The sequence below is a fragment of the Anas acuta genome, chromosome 19 (genome assembly GCF_963932015.1).
Source record: "Anas acuta chromosome 19, bAnaAcu1.1, whole genome shotgun sequence".
Classification (NCBI taxonomy): Eukaryota; Metazoa; Chordata; class Aves; order Anseriformes; family Anatidae; genus Anas; species Anas acuta.
The window spans coordinates 4,788,000-4,812,996 of record NC_088997.1 but is presented as its reverse complement, the minus strand read 5'-3'; the positions used below and the strand labels follow the sequence as shown (position 1 = coordinate 4,812,996).

General features: G+C 65.6%; 3 protein-coding genes across 15 annotated transcripts in view; 1 reads left to right on the top strand and 2 right to left on the bottom strand.

The window, feature by feature from the left end:
* Positions 1-462: 462 nt before the first annotated feature.
* Positions 463-9,228, top strand: ANKRD13B (ankyrin repeat domain 13B). Of its 7 annotated transcripts, none has more exons than XM_068656057.1 (15): positions 466-707; positions 4,115-4,250; positions 4,380-4,504; positions 4,600-4,645; positions 4,801-4,986; positions 5,071-5,260; positions 5,627-5,693; positions 5,782-5,863; positions 5,948-6,012; positions 6,099-6,229; positions 6,364-6,521; positions 6,653-6,805; positions 6,897-7,057; positions 7,888-7,968; positions 8,122-9,228. In XM_068656057.1, exons 1-15 carry the CDS (start codon positions 597-599, stop codon positions 8,341-8,343), a joined length of 1,914 nt encoding a protein of 637 aa, XP_068512158.1. In that variant the 5' UTR covers positions 466-596; the 3' UTR covers positions 8,344-9,228. The 7 variants fall into 7 exon arrangements, with proteins under 7 accessions (XP_068512160.1, XP_068512158.1, XP_068512157.1 ...); XM_068656056.1 differs by having other exon boundaries at positions 4,783-4,986; positions 7,888-7,964; XM_068656054.1 differs by having other exon boundaries at positions 4,783-4,986.
* A 447-nt stretch (positions 9,229-9,675) lies between these two features.
* Positions 9,676-15,719, bottom strand: CORO6 (coronin 6). 4 transcript variants are annotated; one of them, XM_068656066.1, is made up of 12 exons: positions 15,524-15,719; positions 13,324-13,523; positions 12,660-12,782; positions 12,074-12,203; positions 11,800-11,981; positions 11,535-11,654; positions 11,179-11,298; positions 10,721-10,825; positions 10,481-10,626; positions 10,342-10,399; positions 10,016-10,246; positions 9,676-9,865 (listed from the first exon to the last, which is right to left on the bottom strand). In XM_068656066.1, the coding sequence occupies exons 2-12, from the start codon at positions 13,519-13,521 to the stop codon at positions 9,743-9,745; spliced, it is 1,536 nt and encodes a 511-aa protein (XP_068512167.1). In that variant the 5' UTR covers positions 13,522-13,523; positions 15,524-15,719; the 3' UTR covers positions 9,676-9,742. The 4 variants fall into 4 exon arrangements, with proteins under 4 accessions (XP_068512167.1, XP_068512165.1, XP_068512163.1 ...); XM_068656064.1 differs by lacking the exon at positions 11,179-11,298 and having other exon boundaries at positions 15,524-15,718; XM_068656062.1 differs by lacking the exon at positions 11,535-11,654 and having other exon boundaries at positions 15,524-15,715.
* A 1,189-nt stretch (positions 15,720-16,908) lies between these two features.
* Positions 16,909-24,997, bottom strand: part of SSH2 (slingshot protein phosphatase 2) — an 89,769-nt gene continuing 81,680 nt past the window's right edge. For all 4 annotated transcript variants that reach the window (XM_068656346.1, XM_068656347.1, XM_068656344.1 and 1 more), the window contains 2 exons: positions 23,863-24,706; positions 16,909-22,627 (listed from right to left, as the gene is read on the bottom strand). In XM_068656346.1, coding sequence (XP_068512447.1) covers positions 20,693-22,627; positions 23,863-24,706 — 2,779 coding nt within the window. In that variant the 3' untranslated portion in view covers positions 16,909-20,692. The remainder of the gene's footprint in view (positions 22,628-23,862; positions 24,707-24,997) is intronic.

The window sequence follows — 24,997 nt, the reverse complement described above, 5'->3', positions numbered from 1 at the left end:
GGGGCCGGGCCGGGCAGCGGAGGCCCAGCCTCGCATTGTTCTCGGGAGGCCGCCGGAAAAGGCAGAAACGCAGGAGGAAAAGGAAAACGGGGGGGGGGAGCTGCTGCTGGTGGGGGGGGGGGGTCGGGGCTCCACAGAAACCCCCCCACGGCCGGGGGAGGGAATCATCCATCCACCTCGGGGGGGCGCAAATCAGGCTGGGGAAGGAGAATACGGGGGGGTGGGAGGAAATTTAGGGAGGTGATTATGGGGTGGGGGGAAACAAGGGTGTCCCTTGGCAGCCCCCCCGCACCGTGCACACACACACACGGGGGGGGGGGGGCGGCTGGGGGTGCGGGGCGGAGGAGGAGGAGGAGGAAGAAGAGGAGGAGGAGGAGGAAGGGCGCGATGCGCGCTGCCTACAAGTCCCATGAGGCCGGGCGGTGCGGGGAGGGGGGGCCATAGGGGTGTGTGTGTGTGTTGTGGGGGGGGGATTGGGGGTGTGGGGGGGCAGCCCCGGCCGGGAGGTGCCCGCCCCGCTCGGCTCCGCTCCGCTCCGCGCCCCGCGCCCCGCTCCGCCCCGCTCCGCGCCCGCCGCTCCCCGCAATGCTCCGAGGATGCTCGCGTCTTGCTCGGGCAGGAAGGGGCCGGAGGGCAGGTACCCGCTGCACTACCTCGTCTGGCACAACCGAGCCCGGGACCTGGAGCGGGAGCTCAGCGCCAAGCAGGTGGGGAGGCGGGGAAGGAGAATTTTTGGGGGGGTGGTCCGGGTAAGGGGAGGTTTGGAGGGGGTTTGGGGGCATCCCCGGCACGGTTTGGCGCACGGAATGGCACGGCCGGGGCTGATGCAATGGTGTCTGCACGGGGTGCTGAGGATGAGGAGGGTGAGGATGGTGCTGAGGATGATGAGGAAGATGAGGATGATGAGGATGAGGAGGATGAGGACAGGGATAAGGATGCAGATGGAGGTAGGGATGGGGATGGAGATAAGGATGGAGATGGGGTTGGGGTCCCCCTCACCACACCGCCAGCAGGGCTCAGGGTCCCCCCATGCCCCCCCCAGGCACGGCAGGGCTGTGACAGCCCCACCAGCTCTGGCACACGGCGGTGCCCCCCCCCCCACGTGCCCCCAGCCCCCTCCTAGGCCTCTGCGCCCCCCCCCCCCCAAACCCTGGGTGCCGAGGGCCCGGCTGGGGGGTGCGCCCCCAGCTCCCCACCCTTTAAGGAGGGCCCCCAGCCCCAGGAGGCCCAGCACCCTCCTTGTGCCCCCCCCCACGGCTTGGGGACCCCCCCCCCAGCTCTCCGATGACCGCGGGCGCATTCCCAGCCCCCATCTCCCCGCTGGCGTTGCAATCCAGGTAATTAAAACCCAACCCTGAAGACGCAGGAAAACCGCAGGCGCTGGCGGAGGCCGGCGGCGAGGCTGTGCCTTCCCCCCCCCCCCCCCCCCGTGAGCCTCAAATGCAGCTGCTCGACCCCCCCCCGGCACCCTCCCAGCACCCTAGGGTGCTGCGTGGCCCCGTGCCGGGTGGGTGCGGGCAGGGGGTCCCCGCCGTGCCGTGGTGCCCCCGCCACACCCGCCTCCATTGTGGGGGCTGGCCGGGGGGGGGCTGCATGCCGGCATCGTGCCCCCCCCCCCTCCCCAACACCGCTGGGTTTATTTCCACTGTAATTTGGGGTCGTTTTGTTGTTTATTTTATTTTTTTTTCCACCAGGAGCGGCAGAGATCAAAGCAGGGCGTGGGGGGATGCGGGGGCTGCGAGCGGGGTTTTCTAAGAGAGCCCCCCTTGCTCTGGTGTGGGGGGGCTCCTCCTGGGGCCCCCACCGTGCCCCTGTGGCTGGGGGGAGAGCAAAGCCAGCCCTGTGAGCACCCAAGGGTGCTGGGGGTGCACTGGGGGGGGTGCTGGGCGCTGCAGGCCAGGCTGCAGGGCAGGAGGGGTTTGGGGAGAGGAGGGGGGGGGCAGCCTGGCCTGAGCCCCCTCCCCATCCCCACCCAGGGCATTTGGGGACACGGCTCAGCCCTCTGCAGCCCTGAGCTGAGCGGGCCCATGCGGCTGCTGCGGGGGGTGCTGGGGGTGCCTGTCCCCTGCCCGGGCACCCTGCCCTCCTGCCACCCTGGGGACCCCCACGGGGGGCAGTGGCACCCCACGGGACCCCCCCCCTCTGGGTGCAGGTGTGTGGGGCTGGGAGCGCTGGGGCAGCTCCTGGGGCTGCTCCTCGCCGTGCCTCTCGCCGTGCCGCATGTGGGTCACCCCTGAATGTCACCGCCGGGCCCCAGGCTGCGCTTGTCCCCACCTGGGGACCTCGACCCGGCGTGTCCCCATGGCAGGGACAGCGTGAGGACACGGCTGGCAGTGCCACAACCCCACAGTGCCAGGATGCCCCACGCCACCACCTGCCCCGTCTCGCACGACAGTAATTGGGGTCACCCCGCTGTCCCCTGGGGCTGCGCAGGGACACCACTACTGCCACCCCGTGCAGGTCCCTGTCCCCCGCTGCCACCCGGGCACTGGCTCTGGGGTCTGTGCCCACCCTCAGGTCCCCCACCCTGGGGACAACCCGCAGTGTTTGGGGCGAGGAGCGGCCGTGCTGCGGCCTCACGTGGCACCGCCACCGCCCCAAACACGTCCCCGTCCCCAGTGGGTGTCACAGCCCCAGGACAGGCAGCTGTGCCCCCCCCCGGCCCGGAGCTGTCCCACGCTCTGCAGGGTGGAAATTGGGTCACACCGTGTCCCCCGGGGCTGGCTCCATCATCGTGTCCCCAAATTGGTGGCCCTGGACCCCCCCCCTGCCCCGTGGCGCTGGGGCACGGCTGCGGGTGGGGAGCCCCGCGGAGCCTGCAGCACCCGTCCCCCAGCTGGGGGGCGATTGCTTTAATTAGAGTCATTTCATTAGCGCAATTAAAAAGCAGCAGTCGCCTGGAGAGCGTTGGAGCAGCACGCGGGCTCCTGAGGAGATGGAGGGGGGGGGGTCTGTTTGGTTTGGGCGGTGGGGGAAGCCTGGGGGGTCCCCTGCATGATGAGCCCCCAGGGACATGGGGGCACTCACGGCCCTGGGGACATCCCCAGGACATCACTGTGGTGAGCAGGGGGACAAAAGTGACGAGCGGGGGGACTTGCTGGGGGGATGAGAGCCCTGTCCCCAGCAGCAAGAGCCCCCACCTGACCCCTGCCCATCCCCAAATCCCTTTGGGGTGCCAGGTCCCACCTTTGGGTGGCACCTTTGGGTCCTGCAGCTGCGCCTCCTGCCCCGGCACCATCCGAGTGCCCCCCTCTGGGTACCACCTGCTTGAGGGCAGGGGGGGGATGCTGAGGCTGGGGGGGGCTTCCATACAGCTCCATCAGACCCCCAGCTGTGCCCCCAACCCTGGCAATGGGGTGGCTGCAGCTTCTCCCCCCCTCTCCTCCCCCAAGCAGGACACTGGGTGCTGGGTGCGCTGCCACCGCTGCCGTCAGGGAGAGCCGGAGCCCGGGGAGGGGTGGGGGGGGGGGATTCCTCAGGGCTGGCTCTGCGCCAGCCTCCAGGCTTGGCACAAACAATCGCAGCCCCAGCACGGCTCCCCGGGGCTGGGGATGCTCGGAGCAGCCGCTTGCTCCGCTCACGCAGCGCCGCCCGCCCCCGGCTCCGGCGGGGAACACGTGCGCCCGCCGCAGCACCAAGCGTCGCCCGCCGTGCCGCGGAGGGGGCTGCCGGCAGCTGCTGCCTGGCAACTGGGCACAAACCCGCCCCAAAACCCCCTCCCAGATCCTCAGAGGTGGGGGATTTTCCCAGCTCGCAGCTGCATTGGGTGCTGTGGAGCCCCGTGCACCGCGCTGGGGGCACGCACCCATCGACCGCCTGCGCGCGGGGACCCTGCTCTGTGCCCGTGTCATGGGTGCAGCCCTGCCTGGCCGTACCGAGCCATGCTGGGTGCTGGCAGTGAGTCCGTGGGGCTGGGGGGAGCAGGAAAACCTTTGGGTTTTGAGCATTTTGGGGTGCGGTGCCCATGCATCTGCTCAGAGGGATGGGGATGCTCATGGAGAGAGGCAAACGTCGGCTGCTTTCCCCGGCCACGAGCCTCACGGCCGTGGGAGGGCACGGGCAGGGGGTCCCAGCCATCCTGGTGCCCCCTGAGCCCTGCCAACCCCCCCGGCAGGCCGACATCGAGCAGCTGGACCCCCGAGGACGCACCCCGCTGCACCTGGCCACCACGCTGGGCCACCTCGAGTGCGCCCGGGTGCTGCTGAAGCATGGAGCTGACGTGGGCAAGGAGAACCGCAGCGGCTGGACGGGTGAGCAGGGGCTCAGGCACGGGCACGGGCGCGCTCACCCCGCTGCCCCAGCTCCCCGGGGGGCTGCTTTCTGGCACTACGTGTGTGGCACCGTGCCATGCCGTGCCATGCTGCCCCTTGGCCCCGCAGTGCTGCAGGAGGCCGTGAGCACCCGCGACCTGGAGCTGGTGCAGCTGGTCCTGCGCTACCGCGACTACCAGCGAGCCATCAAGCGCCTGGCCGGGATCCCCATCCTGCTGGAGAAGCTGCGCAAGGTACCTGCCCCTGCTGGGGCTGGGGGAGGGGGCTTTGGGGAGGTGGGGGCACCACGGCCAGGCTCCTGCCCACCCCACTGCGCTCCCACCGGCAGGCCCAGGACTTCTACGTGGAGATGAAGTGGGAATTCACCAGCTGGGGTAAGCTTGGGCAGAGCGGGGGCTTCCCAACGCGTCCTCCCCCACCCCCACCCCGTGCCCTCCCCAAACTTGCCCCTGTCCCCCCTTCCCCATCGGAGGCGCTGGGTGCGTTCCCCCGCCCCGCTCAGCGCTCGCAGCCCACCCGGGGGACGCAGGGTGGCCCCGTCCCCGGCTGGGCTATCGCCGTCTCCCCCCAGTGCCGCTGGTGTCCAAGATCTGCCCCAGCGACACGTACAAGGTGTGGAAGAGCGGCCAGAACCTGCGGGTGGACACCACGCTGCTGGGCTTCGACCATATGACCTGGCAGCGGGGCAACCGCAGCTTCGTCTTCCGCGGGCAGGGTGAGACGGGGGACCTGGGGGGTGTGGGGACAAGGGGGGGGACACACGGGGGCTGTCCCCGCGCCGACCGCCCACTCCCCGCAGACACCAGCGCCGTGGTGATGGAGATCGACCACGACCGGCGGGTGGTCTACTCGGAGACGCTGGCCCTGGCCGGCCACGACCAGGAGGTGCTGCTGGCTGCTGTGCAGCCCACGGAGGAGCAGGTGATGGGGCGGCTCACGGCCCCCGTCGTCACCACCCAGCTCGACACCAAGAACATCGCCTTCGAGAGGTGGGCACGGGCTGCGATGAGCCCCCCGGGTGTCCACGTCCTGGCCATCCAAGAGCAATGTCCCATCCCATCCCATCCCATCCCATCCCATCCCATCTCAACCCATCCCATCCTTTCCATCCTGTCCCTTCCCATCCCATCCTATCCCATCCATCCATCCCGTTCCTTCCCATCAGATCCTTCCCATCTCATCCTATCCCATCCTTTCCATCCTGTCCCTTCACATTCCATCCCGTCTCTTCCCACCCTATCCTATCCCACCCCATCCCATCCTATCCCACCTCTCCCATCCCATCCCATCCATCCCATCCCTTCCAATCCCATCCATCCCATCCCATCCCTGACAGCGTCCCCCCTCACCCCCAGGAACAAATCCGGGATCCTGGGCTGGCGGAGCGAGAAGACGGAGATGGTGAACGGGTACGAGGCCAAGGTGAGGGGCCGGGGGCCGAGCCGTGGCGGGGGTAGGGCCGGTTTTCGGGGAACACCCACCACCTCTGGCACTCCCCTCCCTCGGACAGGTCTACGGGGCGTCCAACGTGGAGCTGATCACGCGGACGCGGACCGAGCACCTCTCGGACCAGCACAAGGGCAAGAGCAAAGGTAGGGCGAGGGGCTGCGGCGGGCAGGGGGCTGCGGCGGGCAGGGGGGCTTCACCGGCCCCCATCCTCACCCCACATCCTGCAGGCAGTAAGACCCCGCTGCAATCCTTCCTGGGCATCGCCGAGCAGCATGTGGGGCCCAACAACGGGGTGAGTGTGGGGGGCACGGGGAGGGAGGGGGGTCCCCGTGGCTGCGCTCCCCCCGCGCTGTGCCACCGTGGGGGCCGTCCCCGCAGACGCTGATCACGCAGACGCTGAGCCACGCCAACCCCACGGCCATCACCCCCGAGGAGTATTTCAACCCCAACTTCGAGCTGGGCAACCGGGACATGGGGCGGCCCATGGAGCTCACCACCAAGACGCAGAAGTGAGGGGGCGAGCGGGGAGGAGGGGACCCCCCCCCCACAACCTTGCCGTGCCACCCCCAACCCCGCTGCCATCGCGGGGTCCCCGGGGTTCCCCAGCCCGGCACCTGTGTCCCCCCCCCCCGCGCCCCCGCAGGTTCAAGGCGAAGCTGTGGCTGTGCGAGGACCACCCGCTGTCCCTCTGCGAGCAGGTCGCCCCCATCATCGACCTGATGGCGATCAGCAACGCGCTCTTCGCCAAGCTGCGGGACTTCATCACCCTGCGCCTCCCGCCCGGCTTCCCCGTCAAAATCGGTACCGGGGTGGGGGGCACCCGAGCACCCATGGGTGCAGGGAGGGGGGACCCTTTGCCACCAGCATAGCTCAAGCAGCCAGCTCCAATCCCTGCCCTTTATAATTTATTTTTTTGGTATTATTTGGGGCAGAAATCCCCATCTTCCACATCCTCAACGCCCGCATCACTTTTGGGAACCTCAACGGGTGCGACGAGCCCGTCAGCTCCCTGCGGCACAGCCCCAGCAGCGAGGCGCCCTCGCCCAGCAGCGACTCCTCCAGCGTCAGCAGCTCCAGCTCCCTCAGTAGGTGGTGGGGGAGGAACCTGGGGAGGGGTCCCGGTGGGGGTCCCGGGCGGCGGGGTGCCCAGCCACGCCGGCCCCTGTCTCCCCGCAGCGTCGTGCCGGGCGTGCGAGATGGACCCGGCGCTCTTCGAGGTGCCGCGGGGGTACAGCGTGGTGGGCACCCACCAGGACGCCCTGCGGGAGGACGAGGACGACCTGCTGCAGTTCGCCATCCAGCAGAGCCTGCTGGAGGCGGGCAGCGAGTACGACCAGGTGGGCACCGCGGGGAGAGCCCGTGCTCGGCATCACCCACCGGCCTCGTCCTCATCCAACAGCCTCGGACTTGTCCTCCCTATCCAACATCCCCGGCCTCATCCAACATTTTTTTCATCCAACGTGCTGATCCTCCTCATCATCATCCTCATCCAACATCCTCCTCCTCCTCTTCCTTCTCCTCATCCAATATCTTCTTCCTCATCATCATCATCCTCACTCAACATCCTCCTCCTCCTCATCCTTCTCCTCATCCAACATCCTCCTCCTCATCTTCATCCAACAACTGTCCCCAGCCTCATCCAACAGTTTTCTCATCCACCATGCTGATTGTCCTCATCCAACATCTTCCTCCTCCTCCTCCTCCTCCTCATCATCCTCCTCCTCATCCAATACCTTCTGCCTCCTCCTCATCATCCTCATTCAATATCCTCCTTCTCCTCCTCCTTCTCCTCATCCAGCATCTTCCTCCTCATCATCATCCAACAACCATCCTCAGCCTCATCCAACGTCCTCAGCCTTGTCCTCCACATCCAACATTTTTGTCATCCACCATGCTGACCCTCCTCATCCAGCATCTTCCTCCTCCTCCTCATCCTCATCCAACTTCCTCAGCCTCCTCATCCAACATTTTTCTCATCCACCATCCTCATCCTCTTCATCCCCATCCAACCTCCTTCATCCTCACCCACCGCCCTCCTCCCCCTCCTCTGAGCCCACAGACCCCATGGTGTCACCCACCCCTCTCCCCCCACCCCCACGTGCCACAGCGGGGGCTGAATTTCCCCTCCGAGCCCCCCCACCCCCAGCCCCTTTTCCACCACCCCCAGGTCACCATCTGGGAGGCTCTGACCAACAGCAAGCCGGGCACCCACCCCATGTCCCACGAGGGCCGCCGAGGAGACAGGTTGGTAAGGTCCGGCCAGCGCCCCCCCCCCAACCCCAGGGTGCAGGGGGGGGGGATAAAAAAGGGTCAGGGGGCAACCACCAGCGGGGGCACCGACCCCTGGCACATCGTGGGGGTCCCGGGGGGATGCCGGCTGAGGCCGTGCCGCCCGTCCTAGGACTCCCCAGCACACGGCAGCCCCCCGAGCCCCGGGCAGCCCGTCCCCGGGGGGGGGCGGGGGTCCCGGGGCGCTGCTCCCCAGCTACGCGGAGCAGCTGCGCTTGGCCATGGCGCTGTCGGCGCGGGAGCAGGAGGAGGCCGAGCGGAGGACGAGGCAGGAGGAAGAGGAGCTGCAGCGCATCCTGCAGCTCTCCCTGACCGACAAGTGACCCCCCGCTGAGCCCCCCCCCCCATCCCCCCGGTTTTCCCCCCCCCAGGGATGGGGAGAACACACGGATGGGGCGCAGGGTGGGGTGGGTGGGTGGGGAGAGGGGGGAGATGGGGGGGTGTGAGTGGGTGTGAGTGTGTAAGGGGGGCACATGGGGGGGCACGGGGGTCCCCATAGCTGGGGGGGTGAGGGCCTAAGGGGGTGCTGGGGGGGGTGGCAGGGAGCAGGGGGGGTCCCACAGCCCTGTGTCCCCCCCCCAACCCCACAGCCACCCCCCTGGGGTGCTGCCCTCGCCCTGGGGAGGTGGGGGGGGGGCACCCCGAATGGAGTGGGTGTGGGGGGGCTGTCCCCGGGCACCCCCAGAGCTGTGAGGCTCCAGGCACCCCCTCCTGCCCCCCCCCCCCCCAAATTGGCCCCACTGCCCAGGCGCTACCAAGTGCACTTACCCGGGAGCTGCTCTGCCTGCCAACGGGGGGGGGGCTCAGCCCCACTGCACCCCCAGCCCACATGGGGCAGCCAAGGGGGTGCCCACAAAGGGGTGCCTGGTTTCACATCCCCCCCTTTCACCCCCTGCTTGCACCCCCCCCCCCTCCAATCTCCCTGCTCGGCTGCCCCCCACCCCCACCCCCCTCTCCCAGCCCCCCCATCCTGGGCACTGCCCCCCCAGCCCCAAGAGAAACCTTACATCAAATGGTGCTAACCCCCGGGCCCCCACCTCCCCGCCCCGGGCTGCTCCTTCTTTGCACACAGGGGGGCTGCGGGGGGGGCCCCCGGCTCGCTCCCGCGGGACTTTTCGTAGCGGCCCCCCCGCCACGCACCCCACAAGCGACGTCTGGGCCAGGGCCGGGGGAGCCCCGAGCAGCTCCGAGCGCGGCCGACACCAATAAATGCTCTTGAACGGGCGCCTCTCGGCCTCTCTCTGCCCCCCCTCGGGGCCGTGCGGGCAGGGGGGGTGCAGGGCAGGGCCCCCCCTACGGCCCCCGGTCCCTGCCCCGCAGCCACGGGAGGCCGAGCCCTTTATTGGAGGGGGACCCCAGGAGCACCCATAAATAGGAGCTGTGGGGTCGGGGGGGGGGGTAGCACTGTACCCCAGTGTGTGGCTGGATGGGAGGGGGGGGCACAATTCCCCCCCCCCCAGTCCTGGGAGGATGCTCCGGGCACCAAGGTGGGACCCCCGTCCCCTGGGTGCTGTCCCCGGACACCTCTCGGCACCCGGGGTGCAGGGGGGGAGCGATGCTGCTGGGGAGAGGGGTGCGAGGTGGGGTGGTGGGGGGGCTACATTTGGCCCCCCACCCTTCAGCCTCGGCTCCTGGGGAAAGAACATGGCTCTGGCCTCCTGCCCGCTGCGGGGACTCGGCTTTAATGCCTGCCTCGGGCGGGCGCAGTCCTCGCCCTGCCCGCGGCCGCGGCGCTAGTCCGTGCCGTTGGTGAACTGGCAGAGTTTGTGCTCCAGGTCGGAGATGCGCTTCTCCTGCGCCTGCACCGTCTCCTTCAGGGCACGGATCTCCTCCAGCACCTCGTCCAGGCTGGGCGACTGCAGGGGGGGGGACACACACACATACATGGGGTCACCCCCCTGCCTCCATCCCAACCCAAAACCCCCAGGAGAAGGGGATGGCTCCGGTGCCGAGGGGTGGCACGGAGCCTGGGGTGCCCAGTTAAAGGAAGGGGGGGGGACACTCACGGAGAGGTCGGTGTTGGAGGTGGAGTGGCTGCGGCGGGGGCCCGGGGGGGGCCTGTTGTCCAGGATGTTTTTCTTGACCACCTTCAGCTCCCGGTTCTTGACGGGGACGTAGCCGTCCCGCAGCGAGATGAGGATGGGCTCCGCGTCCTTCCCTGACAGCCACTCGTCCGCCTCCAGGGCCGGCTCGGGGCCCGGGGTGTCGGGGTACAGATCGTCCTGGAAGAGGTCTGACTGCGGGGACAGGGGGGTGGCGGTGAGATGAGGTGTCCCCCACCCCCCAAAAAATAAAATAAATCCCATCCCCATGCGGGTGCCCAGGGGCTCACCTTGCGCGGCACCGTCATGACGATGGGCTCGCACTTGCGCTCGTGCAGCTTGAAGAACCTGCGTGGGGTGGGGATGCTCAGGGTCCGGCTGCCCCCCTCCCACCTGCCTCACCCCCCCCAAAACATTCCGGGCCCCCACCTGGCGATCTCGCACTTGCTGACGTCCAGCCCGCGTTTGGGCATGAAGCCCATGCCCCGCTGCGGCTCCTTGCTGCTGTAGGTGTTCAGGTAGTGCACGTAGGGCGCCTCGTCCGTGATCTCGAAGTACCGGATGCTGCTGTCCCCCTGCGGGGACAGGGGGGGACACACACATCAGCCACCCGTGTCCCCAGGGGTTGGGGGGGGATAGCAAAATGGGGGGCAGCCCCCCCGGGGTTACCTTTCCGCACAGGTAGACGATGCTGGAGTCGGCGTCGTAGAAGGGCAGCAGGACCCCGTTGCTGGTGTCCATCTCCTGCAGGGCGATGGGCTCCTCGAAGTTATTCTGTGGGGTCGCAGCAAGGGGTTGGGAGTGAGGAGCAGCCCCACTCCCCCCCCCCCAGCTCAGTCACAACACGCCTTGGCCACAGCACACTGCGGGGACGGGGACGTCCCCCCCAGGACCCACTGCTCGGCATGCCCCTGCCCCACGCCTGCTTACCTGCACCGGCCCCATTCCTCTTCTGGGGGAGCCCCCCAGCCCCCCCAAACACTCCCCATGCCCAGGCACAGCACAGCACACATGGGAACTTGGCATGGTTATTTTTTTTTTTGTTTTTGGGGGTGGGGAATTTGGGATTGGGGTGGGGACCAGGGGAGCCACGTTCCCAGGAGCATCACTCCATGCGGCCTCGTTACCGGGTCCCACAAGCCCAGCTCCCGCTGGCTCATCCTGGTGAAGCCCGTGGTAAAGATGTGTCCTTCCCGCGTGAAGATGGCCCGCACGGGCCTCAGCCCTTCGTGGGGGGCAAACCTCTCCTGGGGGGGCGGAGGGGGGGGCACAGAGTCAGCACAGGGCAAGGGGAGGGGATGAGAGGGGAGTCCGGATCCGTCCCTGAAACATCCGCTGGCTCCTGCTCGTGGTGGGCACGTGGTGGGCACAGGGGGAGGTCCTGGGGGGCGCACGAGGTCCCGGGGGGGCCCCGCTCGGCACGGCACGGCTCGGCACGGCGGGGTCCCCAGCACGGCGCTGGCCGGGCGCCGCCGTCTCGTACCAGGTCCCAGAGGCCCAGCTGCCGCTCGCTCATCTTGCTGAAGCCGGTGGTGAAGATCTTGCCATCGGCCATGAAGATGGCACGGATGGGGCGGGCGCCGTCGTGCGGTTTGTCTTTCTCCTGCGCCGGCCGTTAGCGGGTTAAAGGCAAAGACAGAGACGCGCGGGCGCGGGCGGTTAGTAGGGTCGGGGGCGTTAGCGGGGCCGCGGGGAGGTGGGTGGGCACAGCAGGGACACGGACACGGTGTTGGGGGGGGGACACTCACCGCCACGACCTGCTGCTTGCGGGGGTCGATGACGCGGACCTTCTTGTCCTTGCAGGTGGTGACCAGGAGGCTGCCGTTGCGGTTCCAGCCCACGTTGTAGATGAGGTCGGTGTGCATGTCCTCCAGCGCCAGCAGCATCTCCCCCGTGCCCACGTTCCAGAGGATCACCAGGTTGTCACAGCCTGACGGGGACACACGGACGGGGGTGGATAGACGGATGGACGGACGCCGTCACCCCCCTGGCCGCGTCCAGCCGCCCCCAGGGAGCCCTTACCTGCGCTGAGCAGGACGTTGCGCGCCGTGGGGTGCCACGAGATGATGCCCACCCGCTTGGAGTGCCCCTCCAGCGTCACCACCGGCTCCGTGATGCTGCGCACGGGCACGTAGTCGGGGATCTGCCACACCTGGGGGGCACGGAGAGCACAGCGCGGGGGTGGCGACCTCCCCCTGGCGTGCGCTAAGAGCGCCGGAGCCAATTAACAGCATCATTAATTGCAGCTCGAGCCACGGGGACGACAGCGGCGCCTCCATCCCTGGCACCGGCTGCGGCGCACGGGGTGCTCCTGAGCCCCAGGGGGGGGGACACAGACACACAAGACCCCATCCTGCCCGGTGCAGGACGCAGCCCCCGGCCCCCCCCCGGCTATTCCTGGGTGCTGAGTCGCCGGGGCGGGTATATTTAGCACAAAGTGCTGCATCATGGAGAGAGCAGCCACCGCCAGCGCGAACGCATGGCACCGGGGCTAAAAATAGGCCGGTGACACTTCGCAGGCTGCGAAGCACAGGACGGGGGGGGTCAGGGCCTCCTTTAGCTCCCCCCTCCTTTTAGCCCCCCCTCCCCAGAGGGCTGGGCCCCTCACCATGACGGTGGTGTCCTCGGAGGCGCTGGCGATGACGTTGTCGTTGTGGGGGCACCAGTCGATGTCCAGCACGGGCGCCGTGTGCCCCGTCACCAGCGGGTGATTCTTGTCCACGCGCCCCGTCTGCAAGGCGCAGAGCCCGGCATCAGCACCCAGGGGATGGGGAGGGGAGAGAAAGGGGGGGGGGGCACACCGGGACCACCCCCCCAGACCCCAGCATGGCTGTTCAGAAGGGGGGACACGCAGGGGACCCTGACCACAGGCAGAGTTTTGCAGCTGCCTGGGGGAAACTGAGGCACGAGGCCCCGCAGGGAGGTGGAAGGGAGCGACGTGCCTTGGACCAGGCTTCTTCGTGTCCCCTCTGATGGTGGGGGGGGGGCTAAAAGAGGGGGTCCCCAGCCCCTCTGCTGGGGTGGGCAGGGCAGACCCCATCCCACTGTGGTGCCCCCTGGGTTTCGCATGCAGAGGGGGAATTTGGGCAGGGGAAAAAGCAGCCGGGGGGGGTCCCACATCACCTCGGTTGCCCCAGGGTGCCTCTGCCCGGAGCCCCCACGTGGGGACGGGGATTTTGGGGCAAAGCTGAGCAGAGCAGGGCCCATCACCGTGTCCTGCATCCCCCCTGCATCCCGGGTGGGGGCCGTGTCCCACTGCCCTCCCCACTCACCTTGGCAAGGGGCAGGACAATGAAGGCCCCCCCGCCGCCGGACTCCACGATGATGGCCAAGAACTTGGGGTTGACGGCGCAGAAGGAGCTGTCCCACGTCACCTTGGAGACGCGGATGTCCTCGTACATCTGGTCGGCCTTCACCGGCTGCCCGAAGACGTGCCGGAACTTGCTCTGGCGCACCACGCGGCGGCTCATGGCTGGGGGGGCGCGGGGTCAGGACATGGGACCCCCCCCAAATGGCACGGGGGTGTTTTGGCCCTCCCCAAACCCGGTGATCCCAGGGACCCCTCCCTGACCTGGGTACAGGAGGGAGCCAGGGGACACGGTGATGGTGGGGATGGAGGTGTGGAGGGGGGCACGGGATGGAGCCTGAGGTGGTCCTGGCCCTGTAACAGGGACCTGGGGTGGCCCCGGTGCACCCGGATGGGTGCTGGGCACGGGCATCCCGGGGCGTGATGCTGTCTGCCTGCCCCATACCCCCTGGCCGTGCCGTGCCCCATGGCTGTGCCATGCCCCATGGCTGTGCCGTGCCCCATGGCCATGCTGTGCCCCGTGGACGTGCCGTGCCCCGTGGCCGTGCCGTGCCCCCTGGCCATGGCCGGGGTGGGCACAGGAGCAGCGGCAGTGGAGGAGCGGAGCTGAAAGGAGAAGCCCCAAGGGGACGCGGAGGTGCCACGCACCAGCTCACAGCTTGTCCCCTCGTGTCCCGTCCCGCAGCGGTGGCCTGAGGTCACCCGGCTCGGTTGTGCCTCCAGCGGTGCCTCCAGCATCGCCCCCACCCAGGGCTCCCCGCGACCACCCCCTCTGCGCCCCCCACCTGCCCAGCACCGCAGGACCCCTGGTGAGGGTCGGATCCTGCACAGGCTCCGCTGCTGGCACAGCCCCATGGCCCCACGCGCACGGGGGGTGCAGAGAGGAGCCCCCAGTGCTCAGCACAGCCCCGGGGGGCTCCAGCCCTGGTCCCAGCCAGGCACGCGGTGCCCCCATCACCCCGTCCCCTCCTGAGCCTGCACTGTTCCCAACACCTGCCTGGGGGCACCGAGCCCCCTGGGCACCCCAAAACCCCCCAGGTTGGGGCTCTGCGGCACCCATGAGCTGCTGACCCCTCCTGGGGGCACCCCCACGTCCTTCTGGGGGTGCAGCCACTGCCGGGGCCGTGTCCAGCCTTCAGAGCCCAGCCTGTGGGGCCGGTGCGGGCAGGGGCAGGGGACCCTCAGCTCCCGGTGTCCCGGCCGGGTGGCTTTTGGCCAGGCCACGTGCAGCACCGAGCCGAGCCGCCTCTGCCGGCTCCCTGCAGGTCCCCAAGGGTCCGTGGCCCTTCAGCATCACCCCAACGGGTGCAGGAGCCAGGGGTGGGGGTCCCAGAGCTGGCACCGCTGGTGTCCCCCCCCACACTGCCCCAGGACAGGGTCCCCAGTGCTGGGGGACAGCGAGGGGGCTCCGTGGGGGACACCCTGAGGGTGCTGCACAGCTCCCAGTGGGAGCGTGTTTTGGGGTGCAGGTGGGGACAGGGAGGGGGGGGCGGCCTGGCTGGCGGGGTGGGGTGAAGGTGGGGTGCAGGAGGGGTGCAGGAGGGGTGTGTGTGTGGGGTGTGAGCAGGTGGGGTGCAGGCAGGCGGGGTACAGGCAGGGGACCAGGGGGTGCAGGAGGGCACAGGCGGGGAGCAGGGGGTGCAGGTTGGGTACAGATGGGGTGCCATTGGGGTGCCACTGGGGTGCCGCTGGGGTGCCAGCAGGTGCAGGTTGGGCACAGGCTGGGTGCAGGCGGGTGCACGCTGGGTGCGTGCGGGTACAGCCAGGGTGCAGGAGGGTGCCGGTGGGTGCGAGCTGGGTGCCGGAGGGTGCAGACAGGGTGCAGGCGGGGTACAAGGCGGGGTGCAGGAGGGTGCAGGCGGGGTGCGGCGGGCCAGCCCCCCTCCCGGCCGTGCCATTACGTTGCCACAATTGAATCCGCAGCGGCTGCCCGGCCGCCCGGAGGTCACTTTCCATTTATAGCCATCTCCCGCCGGGCGCGGGCGGGCGGGCGAGGGGCCGGGGGCCCGGCACCCCGCACCCAGCTCCGGCCGCCCTCTCCCCGGGGCTCCCTCCCCCCTTTCCCTTCCTCCCTGGGCTCCCTCCTCCTCCTCCTCCTCCTCCTGCCTCCTTTCTCCCCATCTCAGCCCGGCTGGGCTCGGCCCGGCCCGGTCCCCGTTTCCCACCTGCGCTCCGCGGCTCCGTGCGCGCTGCGCCCCGCTCGGCTCCGCCCGGCTTCGGCCCCGTTCCCCCGTAGCCCCCGGCCCCCGGCCCCGCTCCTCCCGGCTCGGCTCGGCTCGGCTGGGCTGGGGCTGGGCGCGCAGTGCCGCTGCCGCAGGGAACAGCTGAGCCGAGCCGGGAGCCGGGGCCGGCACGGCCCCCCCGCGGCGGGCACCGGGAGGAGGCGGAGGGGTAGCGGGGAGGGAGGGAGAGGGGGGGGGGGACCCGGCCCCGCCTGCCCCGCACCGGCCCCTGCCCGCCCCCAGCACCCCCGGCCCTGCCCCACCAGCCCCAAATTGGGATGAGGATGGGGATGGGGATGGGGAGGGGGTGCCCGAAGCCTCCCCGCGCGCTGGGAGGGAGATGGGGACGGGGGAGGGGGGGTGCAGGGAAAATCCGCTCCCCCCCCCCACCCTCCTTGTCCTCTTCCCACCCCGCAGCATCCTCCCCGCAGCGCGCAGCCCCTCCTGGTCCCCCCCCACCCCTCTCCGCAAGGTGCTCGTCCCGGAGACCCCAACCCCAAACCCCCCCGGGGGATCAAGGCCGTGGGATGGCTCCGGGGGGGCCCAGCACCCCCGTAACCCCCCCCTCAGGGGGCTGCAGGCAGGGGTTGAGCCCCCACCCCACGATTTGGGATGGTTGCAGGGACGCTCACAGGCTGCCTTTAGGATTTAGCAGAGCCCGGCCCCGCAGGGATGCCCTGGCCCAAGGGGATTAAGGGATTGTAGGGCTGGGGGAGCTGGGGGGGGCAGCCCTGGGTTCCTGGAAAGGCAGCGAGCGCTGGACCCTACAAGGGCACCGAGCGGAGCCGGGCCCAGCATTGGCTGAAGCGGGCAGGAGGGGGCAGCTGGCGAAAAGGCAGCGAGAGGTGACAGCCCCGACCCGCCTGCCAAAGGGGTGGTGGGCAGGGAGGGGGCTGCAGGGGCACCCCCACACACCACACCTCGTCCCAGCACGGTCCCGGCTCGCTCTGTGCCTGGAGCTGGGGCACAGAGCGAGCCCCGTGTCCCCAGCACCTCAACCCTGGCAAGGTGGGAGAGGCCCCAGGAAGCCTTTTCCCAATGGGTGGTGGGGGAATGGGGTGGGACGGGGCACCCCAAAACTCCCCAAGCCCTACAGGGATGGCTCCGCACCCCCACCCCTCATTTTAGGCCCAGATTTTGGCACAGGGAGCCCGCAGGGGAGCAGCTGGGGCTGGGCTCCTGGGTCCCCACACAGGTCCCTTGTGGCAGGGGACCATTTACCCCTCTGGTGGGGGCCACAAGCAAACCCCACAGCCCCCCCCCCCCAAAGCAGCAGGGATCACCCCCCTCCTCGTACCCAGTCCCAAGCAGGGGGCGGCACGCGGACGTCGTCGTCAAAATAAAACTTTATTCATTCGGTAACAAGAACATTGAATCTGCACATCAGTGCACAAGTTCACATTTAAAAACAGCTGAGCACATCGGTCTTAAGTCTAGAGGGGGAAAGGGACGATCCCAGCCACCACGGAAGGTCCGGGAGGGGCCGAGGGCAGCGCTCAGCTCCCCTCCCCGGTTTGCAGCCCCCATGGGCTCGCTGCCCCACAGCCAGCCCGACAAACCCCGCAGGGACATCGCATCTCCAGGAAGGAAAAGAAAAGGCACCGGCACTCGCATTCGTGCCAAGGGAGATGTCTGCAGGGCGGCCGGGCTGGGGGCACCGCTCGTGGCACTGCCAAAAGGTGGCCAAGCCCCTGCCCAGCCCAATCCTGGCTCCCACCTCTGCCCACGCCAGCAGGGGTTTAGGGCTCTGGCCCCTTTACGCAGAGCCAGGACGGGATTAAGGCAGGAGGCACCGTGAGCAGGGTGCTGCAGGTGTGGATTCCTTGTCCCAGTAGGGCTGGTGGGGCTGCGGGGCTCCCAGGGCAAGGGCGAGCGGCACCACGGTGCCCACACCGAGTCCGAGCGGTGCCGGGTGCCACTGGGCTCCTTTCCACGGGGCCCTGGCCCAAAATCCTCGCCCGGCTTCGAGCCCAAAAGGAGCCCGAAGCGGCGTCGCCTCCTGCCACCCGCTGGGACCGTGCCCCCCGGGAGAGGGCCGAAGGGGAGAGATCTGTACAGGTGGCGACTTCTCAGCAGACCGGACGCACGCACACACACGCACACACACACCATCGAGTGCAACAGAACGCAGTGTAAAAACCAGATTCACGCACACGCTATCCGTTTGTGCAAGGCTCACACGTTACAGTACAGCCGGAGATCAGGCGGGCAAGGTGGGGGGGTCTGGGGGGGGGAGGCAATGGCCGAGATATTGTACAGGAGTCAATGTAAACAACAAAGCGTCCTCCGAGAGGGCTTCGCCAGAGACCAGAACAGCTGCTTTGTACAAAAATGCCCTTAAAACAACGCGTTTCTCCTAACCCCCCTCTGTCAGCAATGCTCATCAGCTGCTGAGCCCTCTGGAGATGCTGCTCCTTCCCTGGGGGAAGGTGCTGCTCCCCGTGGTGCTCAGCGGGGCGCAGGAAGCACTGGGGTGGCCGCGGGGACCAGGGGCGAGCCGGCGGCACGGAGAGGGGACAACTGTCCCCGGGCAGGGACCTCTGAGCCCAGGCACTTGCCAAGGACCTGCGCTGCGCCCCTCCAGCCCGCTCCCCTTCTGCCATCGCGTTCAGAGCCTCCAGCCCCCAAGGCTTTCATCGCTCTGCAGGAGAGGGACCTGCCCTGGGACAGCACGGCACGGCTCCCCCCGGAGAGGAGCGGAGTATTGGGAGGAAGCAGCGCTGCTGGTCTGCAAAAAGTAGGTGTCAGATCAAATTGGGCAAAAAGAAAACCCCAAACCATCACCTGGCTGCTCCTGGAGGGGACAAATGACACAGGGCTTTCCCTCCCCAGCAGCTTCTTGCCCTCCGGGGCACCCAGTCCCTCTGCCCCTGTGGGCAGCGGGGTGTGCGGAGGGCGGTGGGGGAGGCGAGGGCTGAAATTGCCCTTCAGCAAGTGACACGAGGCCCTTGGCCTTTCCTCACTGCCTGCCTGGCTCCAAAGCCAGCTGGAGCTGTCTGGGAGAAGCCAAATGTGTCCCAGAGGAGCTGGCCTCCCAGCTCAGGGCCTTGGGTGACTTGCAGGGAGTTGGCTGTGGCCACACTGTGCTACCTGACCCCCGCAGGGCCACCTCGGGCTGCGCTCCAGCCCAGGCTGTGCACAGCCCAGGCAAGGAAGCGAAGGATCCCTCGGATCTAGAGGAGGGCAGGGAGGTGGGATCCCACCCCAGGCTCACTTCACCTTGCTCACTGCAAAATCTGCCCTGCCACAGGGCTCCAGCTCTCCCCATGGGGATTTGTGCTGCTTCCCAATACTCCACCACGCTCTGGGGTTTTTTGCTCCTCTGCGGTTGGAGCTGAGCTCGGCCCAGCAGAGCCCGCAAGGCTCTGCAGCATGGGTGCTGCTTTCTAGGCACGGCCTTGTCCGCTGCTCCTCCCACCCCATGTCCTCTCCGTGCCGGGCTTTCAGCAGCTGGAGCCATTCTGCATCTTCTCACTGCTGAGCTCCTCCTGGGAGCGGGTCTGGGCCGGCGCCAGGCACCAGCTCAGACACGCCGTGCGTGCCCTGCCATAGCCCTGCCACGGGACTGCAGACAGGACCCAGAGCTCCCCTGCAGCCCTCAAGTGCCTTTTTCTCTGCTCCCGACAGCAGCCGGGTAATTTGTGGACATGCACGGCTGGAAAGGAGGAGTTTGGATTTAGCCAAAGTGCTCGGGAACCGTAAATAATGAGCTGAAAGTGGGAGCAGGCGCCGCAAGAACCTGCAGAATGGCTCGGGGAGGGCTGGCCACGTCCCCCTGGCACTTCTGAAACCCAGCTTCAGGCAGGAGGGAGAGGGGCAGAGGCACAGCCCCCCTCCTGCAGCAGGGTGACAGGGGTGAAGGCAGGACTGGAGGGGCCGGGACACATTTGGCAAAAGCCAGCCTCGAGGCTCACTGGTGGAAGGGGAAGACGGCTCACAAAGTCAAAGCCACTCCGGGTCTGTGCAGATTACAAGGAACAGCACTGAGTGTGAGTTAGGTGGTTTTGTTTTCCAGTTTACAGAATGCAGTCTTGCCCTTAAAAAAAAAAATAGAAACAACAACAAAAAAATCTATATAAATACCGTATGTACAATTTAGGCAAAAAAAAGAAAAAAGACTTCCAGAAAAGATCTTCCCTCCGGGTTGAGTGGTAGGAGTGACAGCAGAGAGGACAAAGCTTTGCATTCAGGAGGGGAATACATCGTGTAACAACTCCAACAGCCTCTGGGTCGGGAAGCGAACAGAAGTGCCCGTGAGCGTGGCAGGGGGAGAGGAAAACTCAGGCAGCACGAGACCAGACCAGCATTCAGGTGGAGGGGAGGCAGCAGGAGGGCAGAGGACAGATGATATGGCCATGAACTTGGAAGGCCCACAGCAGAATTCAAGTAATGGAAGGGTTCACACCCTAACGAGGCGCTTGTTTTAGAAGAACACCCGGGTTTCACAGGCTCTGGCTGGGGTAACAGAGGATGGGGCAGCTGGCGGAGGAGCTGAGCCCCCAAAAAAGCGGGGCTGAGAGGTGCCGGGGGGCTCGGAGCCCACCCTGTGCATTCCTCGCCAGCAGAACCGAGCCTGGGGGCTGGTCCTGGAGCAGCTCCATGAGACCTGCCAGCACCGTGCAGTTCCAGTTCGCAGAAAGAAAAGAAAAGGCCAAACAAAGGGGTCTTGGCACAGCCTTCACAGTTACGTGGGCTCTCAACCCAGCTGCCCAGCACCATTTCATGGCATGGGGAAAAAAAAAAAATTCAAGTCAGTGACTAGGACCTGCTTCTAAGCAACATTCCACCTTGCCGAAGCGAGCCGATAGCGTGTTGCTGGGTAAGGGTGTTCTTTTAAAACAAGCAAAAAAAAAAAAAAACAACAAAAAAACACATTTGAGGTTATCTGAGTTAATAAAAAAAATTAAAAAACAAAAAACCAAACAGTCCTGCAGTCAGAGTCACACACAGAAGAACCAACCCACACCTACATGCGCCAGGAACAGTCAAATGACAATATATATATATATAAAATTAACCCATAAAGTGCATGATCCTTATATTACACCTGCCCCTTGCGTGAACGCAACCACACGGGTTTCTCTGTAGGAAATGGCAGCCGAGGGCTCGGGATCACATCGTGTTATAGAGGGGATTGGTTGTCCGCTTTTTATCATTGGTCTTTTTCAGTCTCCTCAAGGGGTGAGTTCTACCGTGCTGCTGCCGGGGGGCGACAGCCGGGCCCCGCGCTGCCGACAAGGGGTCCAGGAGCAGCGGAGGACCCTCCGAGGAGGTAGTCCACGTCGGAGCCGTGCCGGGAGCCGAGCTCTGCTGGCTGGAGCCACAGTCTTTGGCGTACTGAGCCAGCGGTCGCTCCACCGGCTTGCTCTGGGCAATGCACTCGGCTGTTCTCAGCTGCTCTATGAAATGCTGAGCAGGTTTGGGATCCCCGAGGGCCGGCGGGGAGGACAGGCGGTGCTTCCCCCACGGGCTCTCCAAGCCCTCCTCCAGCCTCTCCCCGCGGAAGCCTCGACCCAGGGCGACGCAGGTGAGAAGCACGGGGGGGTGGGCGTTGGAGGAGGCCGACTGCCTCTCGGATAAGTCGTCCTTGGAGAGGTCCAGGCAGTCCAATTTGGCCAAGGACGCGGAGCGTTTCATGTGGGAAGGCGTGGTGAGCCCCGCGTGCCGGATCCGTGCTTCGATTTCCTTTGCTCGCTGCTTGACCAGCCCGGGGCTGTTGCTGCGCTCCCCCACGCTGTGGCTGCTGGAGCTGTGGGGGAGGCTGTAGCACAGGAAGGAGATGTCCAGCAGGTCCATGTTTTCGGCACGGTGGCTGGATAAGTCCTCGCCGCTCAGCTGCCTCGAGGAGCCAGCACTGCCCCGGCACGGAGGCTGGCTGCTGTCCCTGAACGGGAGATCTGCATCTCCCTCAGCGCCACACGGCGCCACTGGCTCAGTGTCTGTGCTCGTGCTCTGCTCGGTGACGCCTTCCAGGTGAACTACACAGGGGTGAGACGAGCCATCGGGGCTGGCTGAAGGCGTACTGGCCACCTGGGCATAGGGGGAAGCAGCACCGGGGTGAAGAGAGAGCCCAGCACCTTCCTCGCTGGGGCTGCCCTGGGTGGAGGTGGCTTGCTTTTGTACCGCGTGCTCTGGCAGTGACAGATTGACCAGCGTCGGAGCTCCGGGACAGGTCGGGGCCTTCTCGGAGCCCAGTGAAGGGTTCAAGTTTTCATCTAGCGGAGGGATGGCTGCGGCCAGCTCCGCAGCCCTGACCGTGGGAGTGTACTCGATGATTTCGATTCTTTTGGGGAGGAGGGAAGGCAGTGCTGGCTCTTCCGTGCCATCAAACGAGACCACCGTCCTGCGCTCTTGCACCTCCTGCCCTGGGCTGGGCTCTGTGGGCAGCGGCTCCTGCACAGGATTAGCACGAGGTGCGGGTGGGTGCCTGCCTGCAGGCTGCTCTGCCCCCGGGGGCAGCAGCTCCTCGCTCCGTGCCCTGTCCTCTGGAGCCAGCTCCAGGGGTGGCTCCTCCGTCTTCCCCCGTGGCAGGAGCTCAGCAGCAGCGGAGTCGTTCCTGGAGTTCTTGCGGGTCGGTAAGACGCAGGCTGGGGGCGCATGCTGGTGCTCCTGCTCCTGCCTCAAGCGCTCCTCGAACTCCAAGGTGGCTCGCCGGACGGAGCCGGGGCACCACTTGGGCTCCGGGTTAGCATTTTGCTGCTCCCCCGCAGGGCTGCTCTCCTCCAGGTCAGACTTACAGGAAGAGAGCTGCGGCGAGGGGGCAGCGTCTCGCTCAGCTTGCAGAGGGTCCCTCTCCTTCTCCTGGTGTCCAGCGCAGGCTCCCTCGCTCTGCTCCACCCTTTCCGACGCCCAAACCACCTCCACGGGCAGGTCGTGCACCGTGGTCCTCTTTGGTGTCTGGGTGGCGGTGGCTGAAGCCTCCTTCTGCTGGGCAGGTGCTGCTCCCTGGTTGATGGACTCGATCTCCGTGATGATTTCTTTCACAGAAATGGCATTTTCAGAGTGGGACTGCGTGAGATGGCCTGCGCCAGGCAGCTCGGGGACCTCCTGCAAGGCACAAACAGGGGAATTACAAACGGGTCGGCTGTGCTGACACACAGCAAGCTGCCTAAAAGCAGTGGGGGAGCACCCCCCAAAAGGAACAGAAAGAACAAGTGCTAATGTGTAAGCACACAGCGATTACCAACACAGAAGCAATATTGTCTCGGACTGTGCTTAATGTATTCCGGACTGGATTTCCACCTGGGCTGAGATTTAAGAATTGTTATTTCATTGCCATGAATTCCAAAGGATTTTTTTTCCCTAAATATAGTTCAGTTAACAAAAAAAAAAAAATCCAGATACTGCTAAAAGTGCATTTTTGAACCGAAAACGTGGAAGATTCTGCTCACGTAGGGGAGCAAACAAAAACAGAATGGCCAAGCACTGAAACACTCCCCGAGGAAAATGGCCAGAGAGGCTCCCCCAGCAGCACAGACGCTCCTGCTGCCAAATCACAGGAGAGAGCGTCGGCCTCTTGTGTTTGGAAGAGCCTTATTGCCTCACATGGAGATGGAAAAGATTCAAGCAATGCAGGGTGGAATTTAAATAAGAGAGGCTCCTAGAAAAGGATGGCCCTGGACACCATCAATCCCTGTGAGAGCCCTGCAGGGTGGAAAGCAATTAGGACAGAAAGGTACCTAAATGCAGAGGTTGCTAAATTCTCTCAAACCTCTCTCTGCCCCAGGAGAGAAGCCAACCAGGACGTCCCTGACTCCAGCACCCTGGGCCCAAACGAACTCATTTTATTCCATCAGTGAAAGCTCTACACCTGCCCCAATTTATTGTCCCAGTGCTGGTGCTTTCCAACTAGGGAAAAGCGCCAGCTTTGTCCCATTATTTGGTGGATTCCTCAAGTCAGATGAATATCCGCGCAGGTTCAGGATGCTGGCTGGCCTCAACTGTTCAGGGTTCAGCTGCACTAATGGGTCAAGTCCCACCTATCCGCTCTCCTGATGTGAAACTCAAAAATAAGTTTTTCATGAGAACAGCAGACCAGGGCAGGGCAGGGCTGACTCAGCCAGTGCCCTGCCACAGCCAGTAAATAGATGTTTAAGGAAAAAAATGCAGAAAATGGCAAGTATCTAAACAGAAAAGAAAAGGGTAAGTTATCTAGCAATCCCACCCCTGTTCACTGACAGCTAGACCTAGAAAATCCCCTGCCCGCAGCAAGCTCCCAGCAGAACTACCCACAGCCACGTTTGAGCAGTACTTCCTAAAAAAACCAAGCAAGTTATTTTAACCTTTTGTTGCTCTTCATCTGTGGAAGAGTCATCGGATGCCTGAGGGGAATTTCCAGAGCTGTTCCTCCGAGCATCTGCACCCACGTCTGCAGCTGGGGGCACTTCCAGCGCGGGCACCCTGGGGACCCCGTTCCTGCCACTCCCTTGCTCCTCTGTCCTGGAGTGGGAGCAGGTGCGGGACCTGCTCTCCTGAGAAAGCTCCACGAATTTCTCCAAAGCGCTGAAGAAATCAATCCTGTCTGTGCTGAGGTCTGTCACTTCGGGCTGGGCGTTCTGCTGGGGACTCAGGGAGTTCTGGTTTGGGGACTGGGGGAAGTCTTTTAAGCACGAAGTGAATTCTTCCATGGGGACCAAGTGCACGTTCATATCGGGTTTGAGGGCATCTTTTTCCAGGTCGTCCACCGTCAAATCCGGGAACTCCGTTATTTCCAAGGGGCGCTGGAGCTGCATTAAGGCCTCGGAAGCATGGCAGTTATCAGTGGGGACAGAATCCACGCAGCACCCTGCCGTACAGCCGTTGATGTTGTTGAGGTTCAGCTTGTCCTCCATCTGCTCAGCGTGGAAGTCTCTACACGTGAACTCCAGGTGGATCCTCCTCTCCTTCACGCACGTCTCCTCGATCATGTTGGCATCCTCTGGGAGCTGCTGCTCCCTGTCCAGCTCGGCCGAGTAGATGGGAGACATGGGCTGCTGGTTGTCGTTGGTTTTGGCCTCCGAGATCTGGTCGGCCGAGCTGGTGATCTCCTTTTTGTTCAGCTCCAACCCGGCCTTGCAGATGGGCTCGTGGTGGTCTGAGAGGTCGCTGTCCGAGTGCGAGCGCCACAGCTTGTTATGGCGCTGTTTGCTGTGGGAAAGAAGAGCAGAGGAAACACTGAGCTGTGTTTTCACATACCAGGGCCAGACCCACCTTGTTCTAAGAGGATGCAGCCTACGTGAAAAGCCGTGACAAACACCAGAGTCATCAACCACAAGTGCAGCTGAACCTAAACATCTCAGGGCCAAACCTGCTGCTGGAGAGGTTGATCCAACACCACGCCGCTTTCCAGCCCCTAAATTCCACCGCACTGTTCTGCTCCACACACACACACGTACTCCCCAGCAGTGTTTTTATCAGTGTACTCAATCAATTGCAGCA

Excerpts from the sequence above, each read along its gene's own strand:
- CORO6 (XM_068656066.1), bottom strand. The coding sequence starts at position 13,521 with ATGAGCCGCCGCGTGGTGCGCCAGAGCAAGTTCCGGCACGTCTTCGGG. Across the intron at positions 12,783-13,323 it reads TTGTCCTGCCCCTTGCCAAG|ACGGGGCGCGTGGACAAGAA; the intron begins GTGAGTGGGGAG and ends TGCGCCTTGCAG. Across the intron at positions 10,247-10,341 it reads TCATGACGGTGCCGCGCAAG|TCAGACCTCTTCCAGGACGA; the intron begins GTGAGCCCCTGG and ends CTGTCCCCGCAG.
- ANKRD13B (XM_068656059.1), top strand. The coding sequence starts at position 597 with ATGCTCGCGTCTTGCTCGGGCAGGAAGGGGCCGGAGGGCAGGTACCCG. Across the intron at positions 6,522-6,652 it reads CGGCTTCCCCGTCAAAATCG|AAATCCCCATCTTCCACATC; the intron begins GTACCGGGGTGG and ends TATTTGGGGCAG. Across the intron at positions 7,969-8,121 it reads GCCGCCGAGGAGACAGGTTG|GACTCCCCAGCACACGGCAG; the intron begins GTAAGGTCCGGC and ends CGCCCGTCCTAG.